At 44.8% G+C, this 24484-nt stretch overlaps 1 protein-coding gene, 1 long non-coding RNA gene and 1 other non-coding gene across 3 annotated transcripts in view; all 3 read right to left on the reverse strand.

Annotated features, from left to right (window-relative positions):
* The window catches only part of LOC144696884 (uncharacterized), a 410945-nt gene that overhangs the window by 897 nt on the left and 385564 nt on the right, over positions 1-24484 (reverse strand). The gene's annotated exons all lie outside the window — the stretch shown is intronic.
* On the reverse strand, positions 10430-16642 carry LOC144698360 (uncharacterized). The gene is made up of 4 exons (XM_078570315.1): positions 16598-16642; positions 11905-12036; positions 10909-11064; positions 10430-10816 (listed from the first exon to the last, which is right to left on the reverse strand). Exons 1-4 carry the CDS (start codon positions 16640-16642, stop codon positions 10430-10432), a joined length of 720 nt encoding a protein of 239 aa, XP_078426441.1.
* LOC144698574 (U1 spliceosomal RNA) lies at positions 13169-13333 on the reverse strand. Its single transcript, XR_013580523.1, has one exon. It is a non-coding gene; the product is annotated as a U1 spliceosomal RNA (small nuclear RNA).

A 24484-nucleotide genomic window follows, 5' to 3' on the forward strand; every position in this document is an offset into this window, starting at 1 on the left:
GATTGAGGGGGTATCAGTGAAGCATATGGGGGTCTTGGGCTTCATAAATAGAGGTACTGAGTACAAAAACAGGGAAGTGCACCAACAGAGAATTGTTCTGATCTGGAACCCTTTCCCTGAAAAGGTGCTAGAACCTGATTCTATGTTTAGCCTCTGCCCACTGGTCCTAGATTCCCCAACCAGTGGAAATAGTTCCTCTCTATCTATCCTGTCAGTTCCAATATCCCAAAAACTTTGATCAAATCAGCTTTTAATCTTATAAATTCCAGGGATTACAACCCTCACAGTGAGGTGATGTATTTTATCAGGAGGAATAGGGAGAGGGAAAATATTATTCATGGCACAGCTCTAAAGAGTGAGCAGGGACAGAGGGACCTGGGGCTTCATGGCTTTGATCTCTGAAGGTGACAGAATGTATTACGAGAGTGGTTAGCAAAGCCGATTAGATCTTGAGCTTCATAAATAGTGATATTGAGTACAAAAACAGGAAAGTTATGTTGAATTCTTTATAAAGCTCTGGTTAGGCCACAATTTGAGAATTGCATCCAGTTCTGGTCACCTCACTTTAGGGAGGATGTGAAGGTCATTGAGAAGGTGCAGAGGAGATTTACCAGAATGGTTCCTGCAAAGGAGGTTGAGGGGAGATTGGGAGAGGTGTACGAGATTATGACAGGTTTAGATATGGTGGACAAAGAAAAGCTATTCCCATCAGCTGATCATACAAGGACTCAAGGACAGAGGTTTAAAATTTTGGGTAAAAGCTGCGGGAGATGTGAGGAAGAATATTTTTACACAGGGAGTGGTGATGACCTGGAGGTTACTGCCTATGAGGGGGGTGGAAATGGACATGGTAGTGATTTCAAAAGGAAATTGGACAGAAGCATGAGGGAAATAAACTTGCAAGGATACGGGGATAGAGCATTGGATTGCTCTACATAGCTGGCATGGACTCAATGAGTCTAATGGCCTCCTCTGTGCCATAATGACTCTGTGACTCTTATGTGTAATCTCATTCTGTAACTTAACCCTTGGAGCTCAGATCACTCAGGTAAATATGTGCTACACTCCCTCCTAGGCCATTCTATCTTTCCTGATGTTTGTTGCCCAGAACTGAACACAGTTCTTCAGGAATGCTCTAACCTGGGTTTGTGTGTCTCTGCATTTTTCCCGTCACACCTGAAATCGTCTCAGAATCACAGAGTGCAGAAGAGGCCCTTTGGCCCATCGATTCTGCATCAACATGTGAGAAACACCTGACCTACCTACCTAATCCCATTTACCAGCACTTGGCCCATAGCCTTGAATGTTGGTCAAGATGTCAAGGCCCATTAGTCCCTAATGGGCCCTACTCTTTCCCTGGTTATCCTCTTCCCATTGGCATTGAAAAAAAATATTTAGATCCCTGCAGTTGAATCTTTCAGACACAGAATTGTAGATTTTTCACCAAATATCAATTTACGATTGTAGTAAAAGTTCATAATTTTGTCAAGGGGGTCCTGCTGAAAGTTTTTCAAATTAAGGGGAAGGATCACAGATGGTGCTTTTAAAAAGGGACATTGCAGCCCTGAAAATCAGTGACACCTTCAGAATATTAGACTCCAGCCAGTTATAGGGTTGTTAACATCAGCAGAAACAAAATATTGCCAGACTATCAATATTAAACAAGCTTACAAGCAGCAAGAACAGCAGGATCCAACCCCTGCAGTCACTTATGAACTTGCTGATGTCTCAGGAGGCATCGTGACTGAGTGAATCCCTTCCCACACACCGAGAATTGAATAACCTCTTCTCAATGTGAGTGCGTTGGTGGTCAGCAGGTTGAAAGACTTTGCAAATCCCTTCCCACACAGCGAGCAAGTGAACAGCCTCTCCCTAGTGTGAACTTGCTGGTGTGCAGTGAGGTTGGATGACTGCCTGAAACTCTTCCCACAGGAAGTGCAGCTAAATGGCTTCTCCCCAGTGTGAATTGGCAGCATGTCAGAATCCATGAGGAAAGGCATCATCACCCTCATCTACAAGCACAAGGGGGAAAGGGAGGAAATTAGAAATTGGCGACCCATTTCACTGTTGAATGTGGACTATAAGATTCTGTCCAAGGTCATCGCCAACCGGGTCAAATCCGCTCTGGAATTGGTGATTCACCCTGACCAGACCTGCTCTGTGCCAGGCAGGAAGATCTCTGACAGCCTGGCGCTGCTCAGGGATACGATTGCCTATGTACAGGACAGGGGTGTGGATACCTGCCTCATCAGCTTGGATCAGGAGAAGGCCTTTGACAGAATATCGCACACCTACATGGGGGATGTGCTCTCCAAAATGGGCTTTGGGGAGGGAATTCGAAATTGGATCCAACTGCTCTACACTAACATCAGTAGCGCAGTCTCAATCAATGGGTGGGAAACAGATAGCTTTCCGATTAAATCTGGAGTCAGGCAGGGCTGTCCTCTCTCGCCTGTCCTTTTCGTGTGCTGCATAGAACCCTTTGCCGAGTCCATCAGGAAGGATCCGGGCATAAGAGGAGTGACGATCCCAGGCAGTGGAGGCACTCAGGTAAAAGCCTCCCTGTACATGGACGACGTCGCCGTCTTCTGCTCGGATCCGCTGTCGGTGCGCAGACTGATGCACGTCTGCGACCAGTTCGAACTGGCCTCGGGAGCCAAGGTAAATCGTGGGAAGAGCGAGGCCATGTTCTTTGGGAACTGGGCTGACCGATCCTTTGTCCCCTTCACTGTCAGGGCTGACGGCCTGAAGGTGCTGGGGATATGGTTCGGAGGGACCGGGGCATGCGTTAGAAATTGGAAGGAGCGAGTGGCTATGGTGAAAAGGAAACTGGGCATGTGGGAGCGACGCTCCCTCTCCATTGCGGGTAAGAACCTGGTCATCAGGTGTGAGGTACTCTCGCTGTTGCTGTACGTGGCGCAGGTCTGGCCCATTCCACACTCCTGCGCGATGGCGATCACTCGAGCCATCTTCCGCTTTATCTGGAGGTCGAAAATGGATCGTGTCTGCAGGGACGCGATGTACAAGCCTCTAGATAAAGGGGGAAAAAACGTGCCCAACATCGCCCTCATACTGATGGCCACCTTTGTGTGTGGCTGCATCAAGCGGTGCGTAGACCCTCAGTACGCAAACACCAAGTGTCACTACGTGCTGAGGTTCTACCTGTCCCCGGTGTTGCGAAGGATGGGTCTGGCCACGCTGCCGCGGAACGCTCCAAGTAGTTGGACCGTGCCGTACCACCTGTCCCTGGTGGAAAAATTTATGCAGAAAAACACCTTTGACCACAAGTCCATCAGGCAGTGGTCAGCACGTAACGTCCTAGAGGCCCTGAGGGATAAGGAGAGGGTGGACCCTGTGGGATGGTTCCCCGAGCAGACTGTCAAAGTCATTTGGCAGAATGCCTCATCGCCAGAACTTTCCAACAAGCACCAAGACGTAGCTTGGCTGGTGGTGAGAAAGGCCCTCCCCGTCAGATCCTTCCTACACGCCAGGAGTCTCACCCCCTCTGCACGATGCCCTCGAGGTGGCTGTGGTGGGGAAGAGACCGTTGTCCACCTCCTTGTGGATTGTGCCTTTGCAAAGAAAGTCTGGAGAGAGATGCAGTGGTTGCTGTCGAGGTTCATCCCGAGCAGTTCTGTGACACAGGACTCTGTGCTCTACGGGCTGTTCCCAGGGACACACACCGAGACAAACATCGACTGCAGCTGGAGGATCATCAACTCGGTGAAAGACGCGCTTTGGTCTGCCCGAAACTTGTTGGTCTTCCAGCACAAAGAGTTGTCCCCGACCGATTGTTGCGGACTGGCACAATCCAAAGTCCAGGACTACGTGCTGAGGGACGCACTAAAGCTTGGGGCAGCTGCCGCAAAGGCGCAATGGGGAAGGGTCGCTGTCTAAGACCTTTCTACCACAGCGCACCGAGAGACTGGGAACTGTTCAGAGCCCCTCGGGCTGTACAGATCAAAATGAAAGGCTGTAAATGATTGTAATATTGTTTGTACTGATGCACCTGGTGATACATTTTGTAAAAGTTTAACCTGGATTGTACCCTTGTAATGTTGTTTTTGAAATGGTTTTGAATGTGATTGAAGATATTTTATGAATAAAGTATATTTTTACAAAAACAAAAAAAGAAAGGCTGTAAATGATTGTAATATTGTTTGTACTGATGCACCTGGTGATACATTTTGTAAAAGTTTAACCTGGATTGTACCCTTGTAATGTTGTGTTTGAAATGGTTTTGAATGTGATTGAAGATAATTTATGAATAAAGTATATTTTTACAAAAAAAAAAAAAAAAAAGTGTGAATTCGCTGGTGTCTCAGCAGGGTGGGTAAAACTGTGAATCCCTTCCCACACATGGAGCAAGTGAACGGTCTCTCCCCAGTGTAAACTTGCTGGTGTAAAATGAGGGAGGATGCCTGTCTGAAACGCTTTCCACAGGAAGTGCAAGTGAACAGCCTCTCTCCAGTGTGAACTCGTTGGTGTGTCAGAAGATGGAATGACTGAGTGAATCCCTTCCCACACTCGGAGCAGGTGAACGGCCTCTCCCCAGTTTGGGTGCATTGTTGTACAGTGAGTGCTGAAGAGTGCCTGAACCTCTTTCCACAGGAAGTGCAGCTGAATAGCTTCTCCTCAGTGTGAATTCACTGGTGTGACCAAAGGCCAGATGACTGAGTAAATCCCTCCTCACACACAGAGCAAGTGAATGGCCTTTCCCCTGTGTGACTGCGTCGATGGTTTTCCAGCAGGGATGGGTAACTGAATCCTTTCCCACAGTCCTCACATTTCCACAGTTCTCCATAGTGTGGGTGTCCTTGTGTCTCTCCAGGTTGAATGATTAGTTAAAACCTTGTCCAGACACAGAACATGTGTATGGTTTTCCTCACTGTGAACGATGTGATGCTTTTTCAGGCTGTTTAACTGGTTAAAGCTCTTTCCACAGTCAGTTCACTGAACACTGTCACTCGGGTGTGTGTGTGCGCCTCGGTGTTTATCCAGTGACACTGAAGTTCAGTATCTTTCCCCACTGACAGAACAGACAAACATTTCTCCTTCCACATTCAAAGTCTGAGAATATTCAGGTCCTGGTGAATCAATTGACTCTGTCAGAAGATGTTTGGTTTGAGTTTCACATCTGCAAATCCTTCCCTTCTAATACTCTGGAAAACGAGTTTATAAAAGTCGTCACTGTCAGTCCGGGATGGAAATTCAGAACAGACAATTCTAGTTTTAATGGAATATTGTTTTCTCTCTTGTTCCCCCAAAGCTGTAAATTCCCGTCCCACACACTCTCCCTCCTCCCTGGGCTGAAATCCAAACCCATCTCCAGCATTTCTTTCCTCCACTCCCAGTTTTCTCCCTCCCTCTCCTCTGCCTGGGTTCAGTTCTCCAGCTCCTGTCTGCAGACTGACAATAAAATCAATGAATTTTCCAAAATCCATCCCTGTCAGTCCAAGATAGAAATGCACAATATTCTCGCCTCCTGCTGACAGGGGCAGGGATGACCGCGCATGCGCCCTGCTGCACAAGATGGCGGTGGTTAATCCGGGCCTCTCACCGAGGAACGCGGATCGGGGCAACTGCCGCCCACAGATACCAGCGAGGAACCGGTAGCTTGTTATTCTGGCTTCAGAGCGGCTCAAGGTGTTTACGAAACCTGCGTGTCCACCCGCCGGCTGCATCTCTCCTGCAATTCCGCCCTTTATCTTACCGGCTGCGGACCTGACAAACAAGCAGCTTTCCTTTGCCCTCACACACTGCCCATGCTCCAAACTCGAGGCGGGATTTCACCTGCGCACTGATGGCCAGCAACCACACTGCGCATGCTCCCATCACAATGCCTGGGTGATTGACGGCAGCTCTGAGCCAATAGCAAGAGGTTGCAGGACCAAAGGGGTGCGGCTGGCCCTCCAGCCAATTGGAGTGAATGAGGGGCGGGGCCTAACCAGGATCTCCCTCATTGGCTGAAACTCTGCATCATTTTGGAAGATGATTTGCCTCAAACTTCAGGAGAAAACTGGACCTTTCTTGCTTGTGGCTTTAAACAGATGAAACCCTGTGGGTGTGGAACAAATATTTCAATATTTGTTACTGAAATGTGGGAACGTGGTGAAACAAGGCACAAACTTAAAGAAATAACTGGGCAGACAGGGAATTCACCATTTGAACAAGGGGAGTCCTTGGTTTCAATAAATGAACCGGCAGGAGGGTTAGGACAGGTCAGGGATAAGGTTAATATTCAGAACAATACAGAATGCAAAGGAAAAACTGATCTCAAAGACAATTTGTTGTAATGTGTGTGGAGGGGATGTGCTGAACCAGGTTTAAAGAGGTTAAACATGTTTTCCATATTGCACAATCACAATGCTTCAAAGATGAGACATGAAAGCCCTCAACATTAATCATGACAAGTGGGAAGCTAATTGATGATTGATGCAACTGGAAACACCAGCTGTGGGCAGGAGTTCACCACCACAGCAACATGTCGTTTCAGAAACTTCAACACAGACAAACAAGGTGTCAGCAGAAATCATCTCGCAACACGAGTAAGGAAAACCTTCATACGAGGCACTTTTGCCTTTACAGAATCGGCTTGTTCAGCCATCAGATGAAGTGCAGCAGATCGTCTCATCTGATCTCACCAAAGTTCTGAGGCTGCATTCCCATCATCTCTCACAGATGGACAGATGCTAAACATATGGGACAATCACATTAAAATCTGGAACTCAGATGTGGATAAGGATTGGTGTTAGGTGAGAAGGTCTGGATCAATGTCTTACTCCAGGAAGCTTTAAAATCAGAATGGCAGCATTTCAGAAATTATTCCTGTGATATCAGTGATCCCATTCCTATCTGTTAGTAAGACCGATGGAAGTATTTAGTGGAGACAGTAGCATGCTGGAGGATGATGTACACAAGGGTTTTCTGAACTGAGGATAATAGTGAAGGGAAAGGAAGGGATCTTGAAAAAAAACCAGACTCTTCATGTTGTTACAAAGGACATGGGACCTTCCACTTGGATTGACACAACACACACACAAACCCACATGGATTCACTTCCTATCGATCAGGTGGACCAGGTTTTGCCTCATACCGCCAACTAACTAAGTTACTGACTAAGACTGGCGATAAAATATCAGTGTCTGTAAGGACCAAAAAGTTATAGAAATTCAAGTAAACATCACCCTCCAGGGACTCAAAGCAGTTTTGACTATCTAATTCCAGCACTTTCTCTGAACCTTAATCTATAATGGACAACATCTTGAACAGACATAATGACAAAAAGCTAAGCCACCAATAGATATTAGGCGGTTTATGGCCACTCTGGTGATCAGCCCTGGTGGGAGATTTTAGACAATGCAGAACATCTTTGCATAATTGCAGCCTCTACTTTCCTATTGGTATTCCGGATAATTCCCCTTATATTGATGGTCTCGGTGAAGGTCAGGCCACAGAGCAGAATGGATGAAAAGATGGCTCCAAACTCCCTCTAAATCTAACCCTCTGATTTCGGTTTTGTAGCCATCTTTCCATCCATCTGCTGCCTGGCCCTTCACTCCACACAGCCTGATCTTGGTCACCTTGTGCACACTGTTATGGATAACAAGCGGGTTACAAAACAGAAAACAGAGAGAAGAGGTTAAGAGTAGCAACTCAGACTGGTAAAAGGTGGGAATTGATGTTCCACAGGGAGCAATGCTGGAACCACTGTTATTCAAATTTATATAAACGATTTGGACTCAGAAATCAGAAACCCAATTTTAAAATTTGGGAGCAGAATTACAGTAAATCACAGATAAGAATTCCCAGTAACAAAACTTTGTTGTACAGTTCATTAAATCTTTAATTCAGTAGCACAGTGTACAATGACATGAGGAAGTGATTAACTGATTTATTTATGAATTAATTGATTACCAAATTGGGAAGTACAGTTAATACTGAGGAAGACTGCAACAAAATCCTGGGATCTAACACACACACATCAATATAGCAGGGAATTCTTGGAAACATGGTGCAGGTCCTTCTTTATCTGGAGATCAAATGTCTGTTGTATAATTGTCCCAGGAGTTAAAAGGATCCTGTGAATTCCTCCTTGTGTTATTTTAATACAGACTTTACACTATTTACTTTTAGCTACGTTTTACTATGTTAAAGGTGCTATGTCAATACAAGTTGTTGTTGACATTGGCTTAAAGTAGTGGACTCAGGACTGTCACCAATAAACCTTAAAAACTTCACAGAATAATCACCACAGTCATTTTTAAACTGGAGACTTATTCCTGCCATTTCAGTTTCAGTCAGGAACAGAGCACACTTTTACACCAATCTCTGATTTAACAGCACATTTCCAGACTGCCTGACTCAGGTTGTGTACAACCACAGTTGTAAAGGAGCCTTCTACTCGGTGCCTGGGAACTTTGAAACCCAATGATTCCAAACAGAAATCAGAGGGTTAGATTTACAGGGAGTTTGTATTTTTCCATCCATTTTTCTATGTGGCCTTGGACTCCACAGCCTGACCTTGGTCATCTTTAGGCTGTATATACTGCACAGAAGTGGCTGTGACACATTTCTCACACACCTCAGGATTAATCCACATGTGGGTTTTGCTGTCAGTGAAGAAATATGAGAAAGACCAAAGTGCCATTTGTCCCTCTCAGTGTGACCCTAAAGGACTGCGCCCAGGCTGAAGTTCTGTTCCTGCTGTATGATCCTCCCCCTGTTTGTCCTTCCTGAGCTCCAGCCAGGTGATGTTAAACACTCAGGTACGAAAGACAAAATTGTACAACAATGTGTGAAAAACAAAGTTTGACATGCTATGTCCAACAAGCCTAGTCTGTCCAACCTTTCCTCATAAGACAACCCGCCCATTCCTGGTAATGATCAACTAAACCTTCGCTGAACTGCTTCCAATGCATTTACATCTTTCCTTAAATAATGAGACCAATATTACACATAGTACTCCAGATGTGGGCTCACCAAGTGCCCTGTATAACTGAAGCATAACCTCCCTACTTTTGTATTCAATTTCCCTTGCAATGAACGATAATATTCTTTCAGCTTTGCTAATTTCTTGTGGTACCTGCACACTAACCTTTTGCGATTCATGCACTGGGACACCCAGATCCCTCTGAATCTCAGAGCTCTGCAGTCTCTCACCATTTAAATATGATTTTTTATTCGTCCTGCCAACATGGACAATGTCACATCTCCCCACATTATACTCCACTTGCCTGATCTTTTCCCACTCACCTAACCTATTTGTATCCTTTTGTAGCCTCCTTATGTCCTCTTCATAATTTATTTTCCTACCTGTGTGTCATAAGCAAATTTAGCAACCATACCATTGGTTTCTTCATCCAAATCATTTATATAAATTATAAAGAGTTGAGGTCCCAGCACTGATCCTTGTGGCACACTAACCATCACATTCTGCTAATCAGAAATATACCCATTTATGCCCACTCTCTGTTTCCTGTTAGCTAGCTAATCTTCCATTCATGTCAATATGTTACCCCCTACACCATGAGATTTTATTTTCCACAATAACCTTTAATGTGACATCTTATCAAAAGCCCTCTGCAAATATAGGTACAGTACATCCACCAGTTCCCCTTTATCCACAGCACCTATTACTTCTTCAAAGAACCCCAATAAATTGGTTAAGCATGATTTCCCTCTCACAAAACCTTGTTGACTCTGCCTGATTACCTTGAATTTATCTAAGTGCCCTGTTATAACACTTGTAACATTTTTCCTATGATAGATATTAAGTTAACTGGCCTATACTTTCCTGCTCTCTGTCTCCCTCCCTTTTCTATTTTCCTATCTCATGAGACCTTCCCCGAATCTAGCGAATTTTGGAAAATTAAAACCAACGCATCAACTATCTCACTAGCCACTTTTTTTAAGACCCGAGGATGAAATCCATCAGGACAGGGGGACTTGTCAGTCTGCAGCTCCAACAATTTGCTCAGTACCACTTCCCTGGTGATTGTAATTTTCTTCAGCTCTTCCCCCCTTCCAAATCCTGATATACAGCCATTCTTGGCATATTACTTGTATCCTCTATAGTGAAGACAATGCAAAATCCCTCTTCAATTCATCTGCCATTATTAACTCCCCAGACTCACTTTCTATAGGAGCAACCCTCACTTTGTTAACTCTTTTCATTTTAAAATATAAATATTTACTCTTACTATCTGTCTTTATATTTCTAACTAGCTTTCTCTCGTTCTCGACCTTTTCCCTCTTTAGTAATCTTTCAGTCATTCTTTTCTTTTTTTAAATTCTGTCCAGTTTTCTGAGCTGCCACCCATCTTTGCACAATTATATTTCAGCAGAAACAAACTCCAGCTGTCAGAATGAAAGAATTCAATCCTGAGCAGGATTAACGGCAACAGTAACCAGATTTCAATCCCCATAGTCACTCGTGAACTCGCTGGTGTGTAATCAGATCCTTTTCACTTTTAAAGGTCTTCTCACAGTCAGAACATTTAAAAGGTCTCTGATCAGTATGAACAAGTTGATGTGTCAGAAGGTGGGATGACCGAATGAATCCCTTTCCACACATGGAACATGTGAATGGCCTCTCGCCAGTGTGAACTCGCTGATGTGTCAACAGGTCAGATGAATTGGTGTATCCCTTCCCGCACATGGAGCAGGTGAATGGCCTCTCCCCAGTGTGAATTCGCTGGTGTGTCAGTAGTTTGGATGGCCGATTAAATCCCTTCCCACAGATAAAGCAGGTGTATGGACTTTCCCCAGTGTGAATTCTCTGATGAGTCAGAAGCCTGGATAATCGGTTAAATCCCTCTCCACACAAGGAACAGATGAATGGACTGTCCCCAGTGTGAATGCACTGGTGTGTCAGCAGGTAGGATGAGTGAATCCCTTCCCGCACACAGAGCAGGTGAACGGCCTCTCTAACCTGTGAGTTTGCTGGTGCCTCAGAAAGTTTGATGAATGACTGATTGCCTTCCCACACACGGAGCAGATGACTGAACTCTGCTCAGTGTGAATGTGCTCGTGTCTCAGAAGGTTGGATGAATGAGTGAATCCCTTCCCACACACGGAGCAGGTGAATGGCCTCTCCTCAGTGTGGCTGCGTTGATGAATTTCCAGCTTTGATGGGGAACCAAATCCCTTCCCACAGTTCCCACATTTCCACGGTTTCACCATGGTGCCGGTGTCCTTGTGGCTGTCCGTGTTGGATGGTCAGTTCAAATCTCAACCACACAATTTGTCCTCGCTGTGAATGGTGCAATGGTTTTTCAGGCTGTGCAATTGGTAAAACATTTCTCCTTCTATATTAAAGATTCAATGATATCCAGCTCCTGATGTATTGAGTGAATCTGTCAGATTTTGACGTGATGTTTTCTTTGAGTTTCCTGTCAGCAAATCTTCCTGTTCAAGTATCCTGTAAAAGGAGTTTACAAAAGTCAGTAAGGGATAGAAATTCAGAACAGACAATTCCAGTTTCTTTCCTTTTGCTAATTTGTTCATGTGATGTGGGTGTCACTGGCAAGACCAGTATTTGATGCCCAGCTGGAATTGCCTTGAGAAGATGGTGGTGAGCCACTTCCTTGAACTGCTGCAGTCCACGTGGTGTCGGTGCTGTTAGGAAGGGAGGCCCATGATTTCAACTCAGCGACAGTGAAGGAACAGCGATACATTCCCAAGTCTGACTTATGATGGATGAAAGGTGATTGGTAAAGCAGCTGAAGATGGTTGGGCCTCGGACACTGACCTAAGGAACTCCAACAGACATGTCCTGGGATTGAGATAACAAAGAATAAAAAAACACTGAGAAATGTTAACTTGTGTTGTTGATAAAAGAGATACTCATTTAATTTTTCAGAAATGACTGATTCCCCAGGGGTTCACTCTGACTCCCCTGACTGACTGACTCAGGGTCCAGTCCTCAATGCCCCCGATTGGTGACTGAACTCGCTGCTCCTTTGCTCCTCCGGCCTCTGAGCTCCTCTTGCTGTTGTTTCCCAGGACAGTCAATGTCCGCTCTCCAACATGACCCTGTCAGATGGAGTTCAGGGGCTCAGAGGAAGAAAAGAAAATGAGGCGGTGAATATGAGTTGGGAGAAACAAGGAGAGAAACAGGATTCAATTGAGAAACTGAGCGGGGGGCAAGCGCAGCCTCAGGAACAGCGAGTGCGGCTCTCAGAGGCCGAATGAGAGCGGCCGGGCCCGGCGGCCGTGCGGTGATCTCCCCGGGCTGGGGGTCGGGGCTGCCCATTAAAGCGATGCTGCAGCGCCTCCCCCATCCTCGCCGCGGCTTCCCGGTTTCTTCTCCATTTCCACCGAGTCCGACTCACAACAAAGGAGCCGCCCAGAAACGGGATTCCTGTTGGTCATTTTCTATTCATTTTACGGAGGCTTTGGGTTTAGATTTCTTTCTGTCTCTCTCCAGCTTTCTTTCTCCGTTTATTTCTTCGCTTTGCGCTATTGAAGTCTTGAAGAAATAATGGCAAGTGAATGGAAAGCCTGTTTATGAGATAAACACACAGCAGGGGAAGTGAGCTGCAGAAGGGGCAGGGAAAGACTTTACACATGGGGAGAGGGGGGCAGGAGTTTGAGAAGGTAGAAATCACAGAGGGAGCTGTTGAAGTGGGAGATTATACAGAGGGGGTGGGAGGCTGCTGTTGATTTCGGAGGGGGGTAATTAGAATGTACATGGGGACAGGGTACTTGCACATGTTTGAAATAGTGAGGGTTCGCAGTTGCATGTTTTAAATGGTGAATGTATATGAATGATGATATTATAACGAAGTCCAGAGAGATACGGGGTGGGTTGGGAGGTGGAGGGTGGTGCTGGAAGGAGTGCAGGGACTGTTTTGATGGTGGGTTGGGTATTATATGGGGGTTTGAGAGAGAATATTGGAGTGGGCAAATATGGGGTTAAAAATGGCGCGTGGAATTTGGCGGCCGCAAAAGAAATGGCAGCGATAAAATGATGCGGAGATGGAATAATCGCCTGTTGATAATCGCAGGGAGGAAAAGAATGGGGGTTGGATAGTTGCGGGAGGGAAAACAAAAGAGTCTAGATTTCGAAAGAGTATTTTGTGGCCCAAATTGTTTACATTGGATAAGATATAACAAAGAACCTCATTAAACAAATAAGTTGAAGTCTATTTTTTGAATTATAAACCAGGGGAGAGCGCGAACGCAGTCCCCCACTACCAGAAATTTTGCAGTCGAGTATCCCGCATTTGGGGACATCGCAGGCATCAGCACACCCGAAGTGCAATGAGATAGCCTCGTCCTGGGAGAACAACCTGCATGATCATTGTTTGCTCCCCTGCCAGGTAAGTATACCCTAAACTCTCACACGCTGCCAGCCGGCATCAAGCACTACCTCTCATAGTCACATACACTAATTTTTAAAAATCATAACGTCACCCTGTTCATATTTTTCCATTAAACAGCTCAGTTTTTCTCATGTATTGTAGAACATGCTTAACTATCCCTCTAGATGGAGAAAAGGTAGCTGATATACTGTCCTCCATTTATATTTGCATAATGCCTTAAAAGGAGACAAACCGCCTTCCTGGGCCACTGGCTGCAATACAGGTATTCGCCAATTAGTGGCGCTGTTCCCTCAATATAAGACACTCGTTAGGCCTCAGTTGGAATATTGTATATAGTTCTGGGCGCCACGCTGTACCTTGCGTGTCCTGCCATCCAGTCATAATTAGCAGATTCTTTCAGATAATATCACCACCTTCAACACCTCTTTGTTCTTTTGTCTGTGACATCTTTTGATTATCTGCTCCTATCGCTGCTTGCTTGTCCCTACAACCACCTCCCCCCCCCAACCACTTCTCTCTCCCCCTCCCCCCCACAACTTAAACCAGCTTATATTTCACCCCTCTCCTATTTTTACTTAGTTCTGTTGAAGGGTCATGAGGACTCGAAACGTCAACTTTGTTCTTCTCCGCTGATGCTGCCAGACCTGCTGAGTTTTTCCAGGTAATTCTGTTTTTTGTTTTGAGTTATGAAGATAGTTTGGAGAGGTTGGGACTGTTCTTCTGGAGAGGAGAAGGTGAAGAGGAGATTTGACTGAGGTGTTCAAAATCACGTGGGGGTTCGATAGAGTAAATAGGGAGAAACTCATCGAGGGAACGAGAGGGCACAGATTTAAAGTGATTTGCAAAAGAAGTTACGGGGAGAAGGCGGGAGAATGGGGTTGAGAAACTTATCAGCCATGATTGAATGGCGGAGCAGACTCGATGGGCCGAATGGCCTAATTTCTGCTCCTATGTCTTATGGTCTAAGTAAATGTGATGTGAAAAAAAACTTTCTCACACAGCGACTGGTTCGAGTTGGGAATGCACTGCCTGGAGGTGTGGTGGAGGCAGGTTCAACTGAGGCATTCATGAGGGCAATAGATGATTATTTATATAGAAACAATGTGCAGGGTTACAGGGAAAAGGCAGGAGAGTGGCACCAAGTTACAATGCTCAGAGAGCCGGTGCAGACACGATGGGCCAAATGGCCTCCTTCTGCACCGTAACAATTCTGTGAACTGAGGCAGAGTAACGTGTAATATAAAGAGAGACATGGTCGAGTTTGGTAATAATCAGATAGGGTCTAGTGCAGTAATATCTTGAATATAGCCGATTGTAATATAAGGAGAGATATGGTGCAATGCAGTAATAACTGAGGTAGATCCTAGTATGTTATAAATAGAGGCATTGGCTTAGTGCAGGAATCCGAGACAGTGTTTTCAGTAATGTAATCAGAGATACATTCTACTTTAACATAAATACCGATACAGTCTATTTTAATATAAACAGTAACTCAATCTGTACTTTTGGGAGGTTTTAATTCCTCATTTATCAACAGAAACAGACATAGTAACAAAGTTTCAATTGTGAAACAACTTTATGGAGACAGAGTCAGGACAAGTTTATCAAGTTTCATGTAAACTACAGCAACAAGCTCTGGCAATGATTTACAGTTTAATGTGGGTTATTCTACCTGTGTCAAATCTGTTTCTTCTCTGTTTCTCCTTCTCTTGGCTGCTGGTCTCGGCTTCTTCTCCTCCACATGGCCTTGCTCAGGAGGATCTCTTTCTTGTTGCCTCTTATCCAATTAACCTCTGCCCCATCCCAATCAATATTCATCCCTGTGGTGATCATGCCCTGAGAATGTTTCTCTTAACCAGTCAGGTATAGTTCATGTCAGCAATGTTAGCCTTAGTTAATCACCTAAATTTTCGTATTCACAGTTCATGTCAGGAATGTTAGCCTTGGTTAATCATGTAATGTTCCGTGTATTCACCATGGTTCTATTTCCTCGTACCTGCAGGCTGCTACATCCTGTTGCCATTTATCTCAGAGAGGCCCCTACATTCCTGCCTTTGGCTCACACAACCAATCTTCAAGAACTTTAGTTTTTAGCTGCAGTGTGTTTTAAAGATTGTCATTATTTCCCAGAATCTTTCTCCCGTGGAATTAATTTATATTATGCCCTATTTCTCCATTTTCCTTCCTCACTATAACACAAAAGGGGTTTTAACAGAGTTCAGTGTTAATAATTTTACACCATCTTCTATTGAAGACCTCTGGTTATTCTCTTTCCCACGAGAGAAAACGTTCTCTCTGTTTCCTCTCTATCGAAATCTTTCACAATTTTAAAGACCTCTATTAGGTCACCCTTCAGCCTGCTATTTTTCAGGGGGAAGGGACTCAGTCTGTCAATCCTTTCCTCATATGTATTTCTGGTATCATCCTTGTAAATCTTCTCTGCTCCCTCTCCAGTGTCTCTCTATTTGTTTTATAAAATGGTGACCAGAGCTGTACTCATTACTCTCAGTGTGGTCTGACCAGGGTTCCAGGCAGCTTTAGCAGAACTTCCCCACATTCCAATTCCATTCCTCAAGAAATAAAACCTAGTGCTCGATTTGCTCATTTTATGGCCTTGCTCTGAATGATACAATTATACTCAGAGATCTCTTAGTTCCTTTTTTCCACCCAGGCTCACACCTTCCAAGTAATAAATGACCTCCTCATTCTTCTGACCAAAATCTACTACCTCACATTTAACTGTGTTCAACTTCATTTTGTGTGCTCCTGAAATCAAGGGGCTGAGGGCAGTGGTGTGGTGTGGTGCTAATATCACTGCATCAGTAATCCCGAGATTCAGGCTAATCCTCTGGGGGCATGGGTTCAAATCCCATCACAGCAGTTGATGGAGTTTAAATTCAATTAATGAATCTGGAATTGAAAGCTAGTCTCAGTAATCGATAGTTGTAAAAATCCATCTGGTTCACTGATGCCCTTTAGGGAAGGAAATCTACCATCCTTACCTGGTCTGGCCTACATGTGACTCCAAACTCCCACAACAATGTAGTTGACTCTTGTGCTGAGCAACCCATCAGTTCGAGGGCAACAAGGAATGGGCAACAAATACTGGCCTTCCCAGTGACCCCCCCACATCCCATGAAAGAACAAAAATAAAATTCTGACCCCTTCAGCTCCCCACACCTACATCACTCCACCATTGGCAGAGGCGCTTTCACCCTGCTGAGGTCCTCGGGGCTTGAATTCCCTCACTAAACCTGTCTCCTTCTTACCTTTTCGACCCAGCTTTTGATTCTCTGTGAAGGGTCTCGGGACATTTTAATCTGTTCAAGGGTAAATCCAAGTTGTTGTTGTCACTGCCTGACATTGGGAGACTCCAGAATGTTACACAAACGCTTGGAAATTTTCAGACTGGAAACATCACTTTCAGTCAGGAACAGGTCGCAGTTTCACACCAATCTCTGATTTAACAGTTTGTTTGGTAAAATATCACCATCTAATAATCTTCATGAGATGTTAGGAAATTCATTGAATATTAATAGAAACAGCTCTCGTACTCTCTGTTACGAAGAAAGCTTCCACAGCAGCTGGCTGGGTGACAAACACAGGACAGGCCTGTTATCTCTACCAAGGACATCTCTCTATCAATGTCCCTGAAACAAGAGATCTCTAACCCTGATCAGGTTGGATCTGATGACCCACATGTAAACCAACTGTCTGAGTGAAGTTTAAACAGGCTCGAGAGGGAACATCATTTTGGACAGTAAAGGTTTTTTCAAACTGACCCATAACGATCTGGCTTCAGATTAACACCAAACACTTGGACTAGATCCAGAAGAATGAGAACAGAAGAGGCTGCCACATCAAGCTGCAGAGATCAGCTTCATCTGTCCGATCATCCAATCCAGGACCAGTAAACCATCCAGAGGAGACTGTCACCTCCAGCCATGGAGATCAGCATCTCCCTGATCCGGGACCAGTAAACCATTCCGAGGAGACTGTCACCTCCAGCCACAGAGATCAGGATTGGTAAACCATTCTCAGCTGTTACAGGTTGTGTATCTTTTCTGAATATTTAACTGATGTATCGTATCTAAATGTTGCCTCTTAATAAAACGCTGAAAAATCACCAATGACTTCAACAGCTCCCTTTTTGGGTAATCTGTGACTTCTGGACTAAAATCTTACACTTTCCAGCATTCACACTTGCTCTTCTTGACTCCAAATACAGTTATAAAGGAGCCTTCTGTTCCATGCCTGGAGCTCTGAACTATGGAAGAGAGTGGCTGGGACACATTTCTTACACACCTCAGGATTAATACAGTGATTAATACTGGATGTGGCTAACAGTAGCAAAAACAGCAGAATCCAACTCCTGCAGACACTCGTGAATTCTCCGGTGTCTCAGTAGACGTTTTAAGTCAGTGAATCCATTTCCACACTCGGAGCAGGTGAACGGTCTCTCCACAGTGTGAATTTGCTGGTGTCTCAGCAGATCATTGCTGCTTTTGAAGCTCTCCTCACAGTCAGAACATTTAAAGGGTTTCATAGCAGAGTGAATACGCTGGTGTTTCAGCAGGTTGTATGACTGAGTAAATCCCTTCCCACATGCAGAGCAGGTGAACGGCCTCTCCCCAGTGTGAACTCGCTGGTGTACAGTGAGTTCAGATGATCGCCTGAACCCAGTCCCACAGTGAGAGCATCTGAACGGTCTCTCGTCTGTGTGAACACGTTGATGGCATATCACTTCCCCAGAACTTTTAAAGCACTTCCCACAGTCTGGGCATTTAAAAGGTCTTTCATTTGTGAGGACTCGCTGGTGTTTCTGCAGGTTAGATGTAGCAGTGAATCCCTTCCCACATGGAGCAGGTGAATGACTTCTCCCCACTGTGAATGTGTTGGTGTCTGAGAAGATATTTTTTGCTTTTAAATTTCTTCTGACAGTCAGAACATTCAAAAGGTCTCTGATCAGTGTGAACATACTGGTGTGTCAGCAGGCTGGACGACTGAGTGAATCCCTTCCCACAATTGGAGCAGGTAAATGGTCTCTCCCCAGTGTGAGCGCGTCGATGAATTTCCAGTTCAGAAGGGTAACTGAAACCCTCCCCACAGTCCCCACATTTCCATGGTTTCTCCATAGTGTGGGTGCCTTTGTGTCTCTCCAGATTGGATGATCAGTTGAAGCCTCATCCACATACAGAATATGTGTGTGGTTTCTCTCCACTGTGAATGGGGTAATGTTTTACAGGTTGTTTAACTGGTTAAGACTCTTTCCACAGTCAATTCACTGGAACATGCTTACATGGGTGTGTGTGTCTTGGTGCTTTTCCAGTCACACTGATGCTTGAAATCTTTTCCCACGGGTAAACAGACAAACATTTCTCCTGCTACACTCAAAGGCGGATAATATTCAGGTCCTGATGAAACAAGTGGCTCTGTCAGATCTTGCTGTGATGTTTGGTTTGAGCTTTCCATTTTCAAATCCTCCCTTTCTGATATGCTGTAAAAGGAGTTTACAAAAGTTAGCGCTGTCAGGAAAGACCAGAAATTCAGAGTGAAAAATTCTAGTTTCTATGAAGCATTTTTTTCTCTCTTGGTTCCCCGAAGGTTTAACACCCTGCTTCACATACGTTCCCCTCTTATCTCCTGATGACTGGGATGCTGAAGTTCCACCAATTCTCTGTTCCCCAACAAGATGGCCAAACATGCACTCCGCTCGCTGAAGCAGCCCACCTTCATAAGATTGTGAGAAATAACAGCAGCAGAGGCCATTCGGCCCATCAAGCCTGCTCAGTGAGATCATGGCTGATTTGATTCTGGCCTTCACGCCACATTTCTCCTCGCACCCATAACCCATGACTGCCTTGTGGATCAAAAATTAATGCAGCTAACTCAGCCTTGAAAATGTGCAATGACCCAGCCTTCACTGATCTCTGGGGAAGTGAAATAAAAACAAAAAACTACTGCGGATGCTGGAAATCCAAAACAAAAACAGAATTACCTGGAAAAACTCAGCAGATCTGGCAGCCTCGGCGGAGAAGAAAAGAGTTGACGTTTCGAGTTCTGTTGAAGGGTCATGAGGACTCGAAACGTCAACTCTTTTCTTCTGCGCCGATGCTGCCAGACCTGCTGAGTTTTTCCAGGTAATTCTGTTTTTGTTCTGGGGAAGTGAATTCCATCTTACAATGCTGCACAGGCCAATGGGTCCCTGAGTCCCCGCCCACTGCCTCTTACCTCACCAAGATGGCCGCCCAAGAGCCCCCTCATTGAACAAGCCCCGCCTTCCTCTCCCAAGATGGCGGCGGCCTGTTGCCCGGGTAATCGGATTCTCCTTTGCCTTCACCTATCACTGGCCTCCTATCCAGCTTCACCAGTCCCACGCCGCCCCGCCCCCCCCCACCGCCCCGCCCTTTCACATATATATTTCACCACATTTCTACTTCTCTTCAATTCTGAAGAAGAGTCATACGGACTCGAAATGTCAACTCTGTCTTTCTCTTCCCAGATGATGTCAGACCTGCCGAGTTTTTCCTGCAATTTTTGTTTTAATAACCCGGGTCTGTCACTGGGGAGGAAGCCCCGCCTCCCGGATCCGCCCCGCCCCGCCCCGACTCGCAAGATGGCGGCCAGTGAGCCCGCTGTCCCCGGGCCTGTCACCGCGGGGTAAACGCGGGGCTTCGGGCCTCTTATTCGGGGTCTCAGGCCTACCCCAGAAGTTGATCCAGTTCCCAGTCCAGCCGCGGTTTCCATTCCTACCCTGTGCCCACAATCTCCTCCCGCCTCCCAAACCGTCCGCTCCTCCTCACTCTGTCACCATGACTGACACTGAGCATGCTCAGAGCGCACACCCACAATGCACCTGCGCACTGGACTCCAATAGTCATTGATAGGGGACCTTCTGGAGCGCGGGCTGCTCTGGGTAAATAAGCCGCCATTGATAGCTTGAATGCGGGCAGAGAATGTAATGTTTCGGCATCCCAATTAAGGTCAGTTCGAGAGGCACAATACATAAAATAAACACTTTATTATGTGGAAACCCGAATGTCTGGACCCTCCTCCCTGATGTAATCTATGCAATCACCACCACATCCACCCGCAATTTCAGATTGGAAGAAGGTTCAAAGTGATGATCCAACACCGTTATTCATCATTTACACTACGGACCGAGACTTGGGAACAATGAAAATATTGGCAGCTGATGCCAAACAGCATTTCTAACACTGAGGAAGAATGTAACATAATACAAGAAGACATTAGAACACCTGCAGACTGGTCGTTAAGTGGCAAATGAACTTCAACAACGAGGGGATGAATGGCCGACTCCTGCTCATTGCCCATATGTTCGTGCAATATGCAATGATATACCGTGGGAGCAAAAATACAAATATTGCCTAGACCTTAGAGAATAAAAAACTGAATGGAGAAGAAGAGAAATGCAATCTCTAGAAAGAGATGAATAATGAAAAACGTTATTGCAAGTCAGCAAATCAAATAAAAATGTTCACAAAAGGCCCAGATTTATTTCCAGGGGTACCAAATTAAGAAATAATTAAATATTGTTCAAACTGGTTAGGACCATGTAGGTATTTCTGGTCTCCATACAATTAAAAAGTCAAATAAGCATTGGAGCTTGTGCACAAAGGATTTTTAAGGATGATATCCTCACTGAGCGGTTACAGTTATTGGGAAAATTAAAAGGATAGGGCTTTGTTCTTTAGAAAAGTGAAGGCTTAGATGTGACCTGCCAGAGGATTCTTTAAACTATGAATATGTTGTACGGGGTAGAAGTGGAGCCAATGTTTCCATGTGGTGGGCAGGGGCGGGGGGGGGGGAAATCAAAAACCAGGCCATATGTACAAGATAGTTCCTAATAAGACCAACAGGAAAATAAGGAGAAATGTCTTTAGTCAGAGAGTAGTTAGAATGTGAAATTCACTACCACAGGAAGCAGTTGAGGTGAAGTAACTTAGTTGCTTTCAAAGGAAACTAGATGAGTACACGAGAGAAAGGAGATTAGAATGAAAAGCTGAAAGGCTGAAGTGAGGGAGATGCAGTGGAGTGAGATTCTTTGAAGATAACCATGAAAACAAATGAGTTGCATCAAATAGTCTGTTTCCAGACTCGACGTTCTCTGTAATTCAATGTCATCTCCTATCAAATCCTGATCATCATGTTCCACATCCATCACTTGTACTGCACATGCTCAGAGTACAACCCAGTGCTGAGTAATTACACTGGGCTCTGCAGTCATTGATGGAACATATTCGGCCACGTGGAAAATTATGGATTGTAACAGTGTCATTGAAAGCCCAATTGGTGAACAGACATTTTTTTTTATAGATCGAGGTTGGGCTGAAAGGCCTGTTACTGTAATGGAATCATACGTGGCAGAGGTTGGTTAATGCTCAGGTCTGTACAGCTGCGACCCATGAGGTGGATTAATACACAGGCCTATAAAAACCCACCATCCTAAGTTCAGTTACCCTCACTACCAATTCCATCCCTCTCCCTGTCACATTCTGAGGCTGGACCAGATCCATTGCAACCTTAGTTTCCGATCTGACTCTGATCTGAGGGCTGAGCTACCGATGACATATCCTCTCCATCATGAAGATCGCCTCCTTCCAACTCTATATCTGTTGTCTCCATCCCACGCCAACCCATTTGCTGCTCATCCACGTCATTGTTACCTCCAGACTCGACTATTCCATTGCCCTCCTGGCTGGTCTCCCAACTTCCACCCTGCATAAGCTTACGCTCCTCCAAAACTCTCCTGGGTGGACAGCAGTCCAGTGGGGATAGGGTAAATAGAGATGAAGCTGGGTCTCATGAACAAGATGAGCTTGTGAGAAGATAAGAGGATATAAGAGAGAAACTAAAGAAAGATGTGGGTTCAGGGCTGGGGCTGGTCAGATCTTTAGAGGAAGTTTAGACCAGTGAACTAATGGAGTGGAGGGAAGCAGCAGAGGCAGCTGATCAGATTGTCCCAATCTTAGAGACAAAGAAGTCCATAAGCTCTTCTGTTGTCAGAGGTGAGGATGGAGAAAACAGGGGAGAGAGAGAACATTTCAAAAGGAACAAACTTGTATTAGGGATATTTAAATGACTCATCACTCTGTTAACATCAAGTTGATTTATTTGACTTTTATCCAGAATATTAACGTATATAACTGGGCTAGAGCTTCTTAACATCAGTAGAAAGATATCCCAATGCTATTTTTGTTTTAAGACAAGGGATGGAGAAATATCTGGAAGGTCAATGCAACATGAGGACTGTATTCATTGATCTACAGAAGACTTATGACCGGGTGCCCAGGGAGGAAGTCTTGAGATGTGTTAGAATTCATGGAGTCCCTGAGGAGCATGTACGACTATTACAGGACATGTCCAAGGAGTGCCAAGCCAAGAGTAAGAAGCAGTATGGGGGGAGAGAGAGTTTCAACGTCAAAGTTGAATTGCATCAAGGATGGACACTGAACCTCTTCCTGATGGCCGCGGATGTTCTAACTGAGCAAGTATAACAGGAAATGCCATGGTCAATTATATTTGCAGATGACATTGAGCAATGTGGTGAGGATGATGAGAACATGACTGAGTACGTAGGAAAATAAGTTGTGAAGAGGACATAAGGAGGTTACAAAGGGATTTAGTTAGGTTAAGTGAGTGGGAAACGATCTGGCAATATAATGTGGGAAAATGTGAAATTGTCCCTTTTGGCAGGAAGAGTAAAACAGCATATTATCTAAATGATGAGAGATAGCAGAGCTCTGAGATGCAGGGAGATCTGGGTGTCCCAGTGCATGAATCTCAAAAGGTTAATAAGCAGGTACAGCAAGCAATTAAGAAAGCTAATAGAATGTTATTGTTTATTGCGTGGGGAATTGAATACAAAAGTAGGGAGGTTATTGTCGAATTATACAGGGCACTGGTGATACTACATCTTGAGTACTGTGTGTAGTATTGGTCTCCTTTTTAAGGAAAGATGTAAATGGAAGCAGTGCAGAGGAGGTTTACTGGACTAATACCAGGAATGGGCAGGTCATCTTATAAGGAAAGATTGGACAGAGTGACCTTGTATCCGATGGAGTTTAAAAGAGTAAGAGGTGCCTTGATTGAAACATATAGGATCCTGAGGGGTGTTGACACGATGGATGTGGAAGCATGTTTTCTCTTATGGGAGAATTAAAACTAGGGGTCACTGTCTAAAAATAAGGGGTCGCTCATTTAAGTCAGAGATGAGGAGAATTTTTTTTTCTTAGAGGGTAGTGAATCTTTGGAACTCTCTTCCTCTAAATGCAGTGGAAGCAGAGTCTTTGAATATGTTTAAGGTAGAGTTAGATAGATTCTTGATTAACAAGTGGGTGACAGGTTATCTTGGGGGGCGGTGAGTTGTAGGTGGGAATGTGGAGGTAAGGTTACATTCAGATCAGCTATAATCTTATTGAATGGTGGAGCAGGCTCGATGGGCTAAGTGGCCTATTCCTGCCCCTAATTCATATGTTTGTATCAATATCTGGGAAACTGGAGAAATGCACTGGAAGACACAGGTATAAAGATTAGTTTTGTTTTTATTCTTTCATGGGATGTGGGAGTCGCTGACAAGACCAGCATTTGTTGCCCATCTCTAATTGCCTTTGAACTGACTGACTTGCTCAGTCATTGCAGAGGGCAGTTAAGAGTCAACCACATTGCTGTGGGACTGGAGTCACATGTAGGCCAAACTGGGTAAGGACAGCAGATTTTCTTTCCTAAAGGACATTAGTGAACCAAAGACCCAATCTATGGTCTGTCAGAAGAGCTCTGAAGAAGGGTCATTCGGATTTGAAACATTAACTCTGATTCTCTCTCCACAGATGCTGCTAGACTTGCTGAGTTTTTCCAGCATTTTCTGTTTTTGTTTCAGATTTCCAACATCTGCAGTATTTTGCTTTTATCTATGGACTGTCAGTTCGAGTCCAGGGAAGAGAATCAGAGTGATGGTGTAAGATTAGAGGCAAAGGCTTGGAGAATGTGAATAGCTTCAAGTACCTGGGGTCAGTGATGACAGGAGATGGAAGTATGGAAACTAGGAAATGGATTAGCTCTGGTTGGAGTAATTGGAAGAAGTGCAGTGCAGTGTGATTTGATAGAAAATTGTCACTGAAATTGAAAAAGAAGAA

This window comes from Cetorhinus maximus, chromosome 23 (assembly GCF_964194155.1).
Source record: "Cetorhinus maximus chromosome 23, sCetMax3.hap1.1, whole genome shotgun sequence".
NCBI classification, from domain to species: Eukaryota; Metazoa; Chordata; class Chondrichthyes; order Lamniformes; family Cetorhinidae; genus Cetorhinus; species Cetorhinus maximus.

What these genes read in the sequence shown, in the direction of transcription:
- LOC144698360 (XM_078570315.1), bottom strand. Translation starts at nt 16,642, where the DNA reads ATGTCCCGAGACCCTTCACAGAGAATCAAAAGCTGGGTCGAAAAG. An exon ending in ACTGGACCCTGAGTCAGTCA is followed by an intron (nt 11,065 to 11,904) that starts GTCAGGGGAGTC and finishes GTGTGTGGGAAG; the next exon opens with GGATTCACTCATTCATCCAA. An exon ending in AGAGGCCGTTCACCTGCTCT is followed by an intron (nt 10,817 to 10,908) that starts GTGTGCGGGAAG and finishes TTGTGTGGAGAG; the next exon opens with GGATTTAACCGATTATCCAG.